Consider the following 8,151-nt stretch of genomic DNA (forward strand, 5'->3'; position numbering starts at 1 on the left):
GATCCGTATACTAAAGACTTCACATGGACATCCTTTCTCTTGAGCGAAACGAAGCATGAATCAAAAGTTGATTCCTGGACTAAGTGTGACCGCCGCCGTCCACCACCAGCCTAAGGCTGGCACAGTCCCTATCCATGACGTCATGGATGGTGTCCATCATGGTGATGGCGCCCTAGGTGATGCTGCAGTCACCAACTTTGCTTCAAATAGCGTTTCAAACGCTCAGGCCCAACCAAAATCCTTATTGGTTGCTTATACAGCCTCTCGCTCGTTTTACAAAGTCGGTTCCTTAGGGAAATTAGGACTGAGACAGTCTTATGCAAAGGATATGAAAATACTCATTATGTTCTTACATAGAGTCTGTGGGGATTATGTGGACTGATTCAACCAACTTGCGGATGTTTAAATATCTCATAATGTTGGTTGACACACAAACACGCTGGTCACGTGTTGTGTCATTGTCCGTCTGTAAATGTTGTTTATACTACACTCCTAGCACATATCATATGCCAACGGGCTCACTCCCCGGATCATCGTATTTTGTCAATTGAACTTGACAATGCTAGAGAGTTTACATCGAAGACTTTTGATGGTTATTGCATTAGGGACTGATGTTGGACATCATATCTCATGTACACACCCAAATGGTTTGGCGGAAACAACTACGATGGTAGCCGGATATTGGTAATGTGCACTAATCTCCCTATATCCACTTGGGGTGATGCAATATCGCATGCACCTATGCTAATTCGTCTACGACCCACCTCTACTAAATCTATCTCTGCGTTAGAGCTAGTGATTGGGTACAAGTATTTCGTACTTATGCACATTTTAGTAAGTCATTTATGTGCCAATTGCGCCGCCACAGCGCACTATGATGGGTTCTTATAGATGGGCAACTACGTTGGATTTGAGACTCCAACAATCGTTCACCACTTAATGCCCTTGCAAGGCGATCTTCTTACAGCTAGATTTGCGGGTTGTCACTTTGATGAGACAGTCTTCCCATCGTTAGGGGAAGATAAGAACTCAAATGTTCAGCAAGAACGATAAGAATTATCGTGGTCTGTCCCCACTATGTCTTATCTCGATCACCACTAAAGTGACGAGATCACACATATATGCTGCAAATATGTCTGCAAGGAATGACGTCCCTACCACCCTACATGGAGGTAAGCATGGCGCCAATGCCATAGAAAGTAGCATTTTGGAGTTATAGGTCATGGGCCCAGCTAGGATGCGTGGGAGGCCTGTGGGTTCGAATAATACTTTGACACATTTCAATTCTTTGATCATCAACACTCAAAATCCGTCTCATGAGAATCTTCTGGATTATAGTTATCATTGGGAGACGCCTCAACATCAGAACCTATTCCTGAGAATATAGAGCTCTATGAAAATTAAACTAGTGTACATGAGACGTGGGATAGAAACTCCATCATGATTGATGATGTAATCGCGCATTTCGTTGCGCATGAGTTTGTTTAGTCCGATAATATCGAACCACGCTCCGTTGATGAATAAATGCCAACGTAGAGAAAATTGGCCTAAATGGAAAGATGCGATCTAGATTCAGTTGGATTCTCTAATAAAGAGGAAGGTGTTGAGCTAGTGATGCCAATACCTCCAAACATAAAACCTATTGACTAATAGGTATTTGTTAGAAAAGCGTGTTGAGAAAAAGATATAGTAATCTCGCCTTATGGCACAAGGCTTCTCACAAAACGCCCTGCAATCTACTACGATGAGACATATTCTCTCGTAATGGATGTCATTGCACTCCACTACCTTGTCAGTTTGGTAGTTTCCGAATAACTGAACATACAACTTACAAATGTGGTCACTACATATTTCTATGGGGATCTAGATACGGAATATACATGAAGATTCATGGTGAACTTCATTTACCCAAGTCAAGTGGCTCTAGACCACGGAGTGTGTTTACAATAAGATTGAAACGCTCACTAAAGTGATTGCTTGATTAGGAAGGGATATACCCGCGCGTTTCCATAACAAGTTTCCAATTCTGTTCGTGTTGGACATGATCTTCATTGGAAGCCCTTAAAAAGTTAAGGGAAACCACTGAACACTTGAAATCCGAGTTTGAGATGAAGGATTTTGGGAGAACACAATCATGTCTCAGTTTGGAACTTGAGCATTGTGTTGGTAGATGCTTAGGCATTTTGACAAGGTCAAACCTTCAAGCACCCTCATGATCGTCCGTAGTCTTGATCCTGAAAATGATCATCTTCGTCCGAAGGATGATGACGAATATGTGCTAGAGGAGTGCCCTACTTAAGTACAATAGGTGCATTATTGTACTTAGCTCAATGCACAATACCGGACATCTCATATGTTGTGAATTTGTTAGTTAGTTATAGCTCTGCGCCAGGCCATTGGATTGGTGTAAAAGATATCTTTCAGTACTTGAGATGTACGATTGATATGAGCTTGTTCTATATCTACAGAGAGACGAGGGATTCGGATCTATCACATACCAGGAATGCTGCTAACACTGGGCTGCATCCTCTATCCCTATTCCAAAACTACATGTGTTTTGGATGTAGTTTTGGAAGGTTTTGCTGATGTTAGGTAGCTCTCTGACCCACACAAAGGTCATTCCCAAACTGGTTAAGTGTTCACCATGGGTAAGACAACGATATCTTGGAAGTCTACAGAACAGATCCTAGTCGCTATATCTTCGGACAATATAGAGATTATTGCTCTTCACAAAGTGGTTCGTGAATGTATATGGATTGGATCCATAATCACGCATGTTCGAACAATTGTGGTTTGAAGTTTACCACATATGAGCATACGAGCATTTAGGATAATGTTGCTTGTTTTGAACAAATGAAGTAAGGCTACATCAAAAGCGACAGCACCAAGCATAATCAGCAACAACAGATTCTCCTCAAGATCAAAGTAAACTAGGTTCGATCTGAGGACAGTGTGGCAGACTTGCTCACTAAGTCATTGTCTAAATTCCACTTTCGAGAAACATGTTGGTAACATCATTTGTGGAAGTTATTCGAACTCCCATGACCGTAGTCATCTGGGGGAGATGCAGACATCAGGTGAAGATGTCTACATGAATGGTCTCGAAACATGAAGGGTATGTTGTGCTCTTTTCCCCCTTTGACCGAGGTTATTTTTGTCCCACATGGTTTTTGTTACTCAGCAAGGTTTTTAATGAGACAATAAGAGGAGCACCACGTTTAGGCGACACAAGAGGGAGTGTTCAAGTAAATCCAGAATATGTGTCTGGCCCAAACTCTAGGTTACTTGACCTTATTGTAATAGAGTTTTGAATTAGAGATATTCTCGGAGATATTCATAAATATCCGATTAATTGTACATCTTTCTTTATACAACTCTGATTCTATGTCTTGTAATCTTCTATATAAAGAGGCCCCTATTACCAATGAAAGTACGACTTAATTCTCTCCAACTTCATTTTTCCTTAAACTATAATTAACTAACTATCTGAATATGTATGTAAATGATAATTCTATCCAACACACAATTGACACTTCACAAAGAGACATATAAATTTACAAGGTGTTGAAATTGTGCACCCTTTTTTTGTTCATCCTTTCATTATTATGTTGATTGTATAAATGCAAAAGTAGAGGAGGGAAGGGTTTTCATTCCCTCCCTAATATTATAATTTCTATATTATCACGTAAATCAATCATACTATTCTAAATCATAAACACATATATCAAGTATATGATTTCACTATTTTCTCTATTCTAGATTTGTGCGCACATCATAGAGGAGTCCTGTCATCTCGACAACTAATAAAAATAATTAAAAATTTGGGCCCATTGGCTTTATCATTATTTTAAAATCAGGATCGAGATTGAATTGAGTTTGATACGGTTCAAACTTAGACAACCCCAATTCATCAATTTTTTTTAAACAGTTCGGGCCGAATGTGATCGAACCGGTCAGTCCTGATTGGTTTTCTTGTTTTTTTAATTTTTTTTTTTTGCCCACCCTTATCAAATAGAACATTTTATGAGAAAGCTAACATCATTAAGCCAAATTATATTTAGTGGACCGTATTTAATCATCTGTGCTTTTAATGAAATAAAATATTTAATCTTAAAAAGAAATTTCCACTATTTGTTGAATGAAAGGACTGGCGAGAATGGTAGCGACTCGTGAGACGGTAAATTGGGAAAGATGATGATAAATAGATGGGATGTGTATGAGGGTGCGAGCTTCGAGAGAGTGTGTCTGTGTGGATAAGGACCCACGACCCTCCTGAGTTTATAAATTTCCCAAAATTACAAACTCCACCTCCGATTGCCACACGATTTCCATTTTGAGTGGCTGCCTTCTCTATCTCTTCTCTCTCTCACACCTCATCTCCTTCCATGGATCCTTACAAGGTACGAATCTCAACGATTTGTTCGTTCATTTTTTGATTCGTTTACTTTAATTGATGAACTATCCGCTGTTTAATCAATCATCAATTATTGGAGGAATCACACACAAATAGTTACAGAATCGTTAGCAGCTCTTTTGAATTGAAATTGTGAATTGAATTGGCCTCGAAATTGGTCATGGTTTTGATTCGTGCAGTTCCGCCCTTCAAGTGCTTTCGATTCCCCGTTTTGGACCACCAACTCCGGTGCGCCAGTGTGGAACAACAACTCTTCTTTAACTGTTGGACAGAGAGGTATTTCCTACCTCCCCTTCTTTTTATATGTTATGTTTCTGTGGGTTTTCAATTGCAAAACATTATCCTTTCTTGTTCTTATTTCGATCTACATCATCATCAGACTATCTAGTTACTTTCCAAGGGACCATCCACTATATTTTTGCTGTGTTTACGGCGTCTTTCGTATGAAAATTGTGATGTTTTGTTGATGTAGTTTCGTAAATGGATCCAAAAATTTTAGGAAGCTCAGTAGTTGCATTAAAAGAAGCAAGTACTTTGTCTGAAGAATTAAATACTCGTGTCTGTTTTCAGGTCCAATTCTCCTCGAGGACTATCATTTGGTTGAGAAACTCGCCAATTTTGATAGGGAGCGAATCCCAGAGCGTGTTGTCCATGCTAGGGGAGCCAGTGCAAAGGGATTTTTTGAGGTCACCCATGATATTTCTCATCTTACATGTGCTGACTTCCTCCGAGCCCCTGGAGTTCAGACACCTGTCATTGTGCGTTTCTCAACTGTTATCCACGAGCGTGGCAGCCCTGAAACCCTGAGGGATCCTCGTGGTTTTGCAGTGAAGTTTTACACCAGAGAGGTGAGGTTGATTAATATTGAATGACCTCAACATCCTGACTTTAGCTGTACAAATCATTACTTAGATAGACATCAGTGAATATCATAATTGTATATAATGGATGATGTAGGTGTAATGATATCGAATGTACTCAATATACTGAACTTAGCTCCATAGCAATAACTGAGATTGACATTGTGAGAATCATAGTTGTATATAATTGATGCAGGTGGCGCTTTTGACAAACTATGAGTATTTGTCATAGTTAAACCAATCAGTCTCAGAAAACTATGCAGTCTTATAACTTATTGAATAATGTTATTCATTTCTGTCATTTCATTGTTTATTTAATAATAAAGAAGGGATAGTGTGTGTGTGTGTGTGTTTTGTGGGGGGTGGTGGTTTGGCAATAGTTGTCTGTTGAAGTATGTCTATGCGGGGTACCATTTTGTTATGCATATGGGAGTTCTTTGGCAACCTCTTCTTGTGCAGAAAGTTGGTTTCTTGCTAATATGGTTATTAGTTTCATGTAGTTGTAATTTGGGTTATTTTCATATTGCAATGGTAACTCATGTTATGCATCGTCCTTCTTGAACATAGGGCAATTTTGACTTGGTGGGAAACAATTTCCCTGTCTTTTTCGTCCGTGATGGAATGAAATTCCCGGACATGGTCCATGCTCTCAAGCCTAACCCGAAGTCTCACATCCAAGAGAATTGGAGGATTCTTGACTTCTTTTCCCACCATCCAGAAAGCCTGCACATGTTCACCTTCCTATTTGATGACCTGGGAGTTCCACAAGATTACAGGCATATGGAAGGCTCTGGTGTTAATACATACACTCTTATCAGTAAAACTGGGAAGGCACACTACGTGAAATTTCACTGGAAACCCACGTGTGGAGTCAAGTGTTTATTGGATGAAGAGGCTATTAAGGTTGGAGGATCTAATCACAGCCATGCTACCCAAGATCTCTATGACTCGATTGCAGCTGGGAATTACCCTGAGTGGAAACTTTACATTCAGACAATTGATCCTGATCATGAGGACAAATTTGACTTTGATCCACTTGATGTGACCAAGACTTGGCCCGAGGATATTCTGCCCCTGCAGCCAGTTGGCCGTTTGGTTCTGAATAGAAACATCGACAACTTCTTTGCAGAGAATGAACAACTTGCATTCTGCCCTGCCATTATTGTCCCTGGTGTCTATTATTCAGATGACAAGTTGCTCCAAACTCGTATCTTCTCATATTCTGACACCCAGAGGCACCGTCTTGGCCCAAACTATCTGCAGCTCCCAGTTAATGCTCCCAAGAATGCTCACCACAACAATCACCATGAGGGATTGATGAATTTCATGCACAGGGATGAGGAGGTACTTTGTTATTACAGTATTACTGATTCCCTTCTTCAAAGTATGATATTGGTTAACATTCTTTTTTTCAATTGATGCCGTTGTTGCTGTACACTCTCGTTACTGAAGAAGCTGAGAGGTTACTCTAATTGTATGCTTGTTTACTCACCTAAATTTGCCCTTAATGGAGTTTCTATTGTTATTGTTTAGGTTAATTACTTCCCATCAAGGTTTGATCCTGTTCGTCATGCTGAGAGCCACCCCATTCCTTCTGCTGTCATTACCGGAAGGCGTGAGAAGGTACAGTTTTATCAATTCGGCAATGTTGATTTGAGTTTTCCCTGACTTCCCCGTTTCAGTGCCCTCTGCATATAAATCAAATTTTCGGTTCTCTTTCCCCTCTCTTCTCTAGTATTCCAGCATCGCAGATGATATTTTTATCTCTAGTTGAATAGAAAATCATATGTGACTTTTTAAGATTTGCCACACGGCACGGCTTTGTACTTCAGGGAACATATTCTCTCTTGAGAAATCAACAACTTTTGATCAGTGTCCTCTCCTTATTGTAGTGTTTTTGAGTTGCATGCATGGCTGTGTCTGTAATTAAAAGTGATTATACTGGCTTTGTTGGTTATGCAGAGCATCATTGAGAAGGAGAACAACTTCAAGCAACCTGGAGAGAGATACAGATCTTTTGCACCAGACAGGTACCTAGCCCTATGATGTCTGTACAAGCAAATAAATGTATTTAAATGGTATAACTTGCATCATTTTATTTCCTCTATTTCAGGCAAGAACGATATATCCGCAGGTGGGTGGACGCCCTATCTGACCCACGTTGCACCCATGAGATTCGCAGCATTTGGATCTCATACTGGTCTCAGGTGAGTCTTTTTGCAAAGTATCAAGTTGTGAATTTGTATACTTGAACATCAGTCTATACAGGAATATAAAGAGTTGGTATTAGTTTGAAGGAGTCGTGTTGTTCTGATGCTATATGCTGGTATTGACAATGCAGGCTGATAAATCTCTGGGTCAGAAACTCGCATCTCATCTCAATGTGAGGCCAAGCTTTTGAGATTGAAACTGAGCTAGATGTTCAAGTTGGGCAAGATAAACATATTGAGAGAGGATAAATCACATGTTAAATTTGTTACTCCTTTGAAATGTGTTGCACTAAACCTTGCATGTAATGTGACCTGTTACAGCAGTGTAATAAGTGCCAGTCTTATGTGCCGATTTTATCTTGTTTCCAAACATAACATACATAAATTATTTAGTTATACATATACCTATTTCGCTTAAACTGCTGAGTGCTGACATATTGCCTATTAGGGTTTTCTATAATGTGAAATTTCAGTGCATGAACAAAGCAGGATGTGAGAGGGTGCTCGGTTCTCATTGTTCGCTAACGTGCACATTCTGCTTTGATTTTGCATTGAAATTCTACAATGCACAATGCTCGCTGGCTAGTCTGCGTTATGACCCCGATGAAATCAAACCTTGTTTTGGTTTCGCATCTCTGTTCAACTGTTGTCGTTGGCGTTGTTGCTG

General features: G+C 39.9%; 1 protein-coding gene across 1 annotated transcript; it reads left to right on the top strand.

Moving 5' to 3' along the window:
* The first annotated feature begins 4,241 nt into the window (after positions 1-4,241).
* Positions 4,242-7,903, top strand: LOC112176552 (catalase isozyme 1). The gene is made up of 8 exons (XM_024314536.2): positions 4,242-4,400; positions 4,594-4,690; positions 4,985-5,262; positions 5,842-6,618; positions 6,808-6,897; positions 7,237-7,304; positions 7,388-7,481; positions 7,616-7,903. The coding sequence occupies exons 1-8, from the start codon at positions 4,386-4,388 to the stop codon at positions 7,673-7,675; spliced, it is 1,479 nt and encodes a 492-aa protein (XP_024170304.1). The 5' UTR covers positions 4,242-4,385; the 3' UTR covers positions 7,676-7,903.
* Positions 7,904-8,151: the final 248 nt, after the last annotated feature.

The sequence above is a fragment of the Rosa chinensis genome, chromosome 7 (genome assembly GCF_002994745.2).
Source record: "Rosa chinensis cultivar Old Blush chromosome 7, RchiOBHm-V2, whole genome shotgun sequence".
Classification (NCBI taxonomy): domain Eukaryota; kingdom Viridiplantae; phylum Streptophyta; class Magnoliopsida; order Rosales; family Rosaceae; genus Rosa; species Rosa chinensis.

Coding starts and splice junctions, on each gene's coding strand:
- LOC112176552 (XM_024314536.2), top strand. Junction 5,263..5,841: donor TGAAGTTTTACACCAGAGAG/GTGAGGTTGATT, acceptor TCTTGAACATAG/GGCAATTTTGACTTGGTGGG. Junction 7,482..7,615: donor GGATCTCATACTGGTCTCAG/GTGAGTCTTTTT, acceptor TTGACAATGCAG/GCTGATAAATCTCTGGGTCA.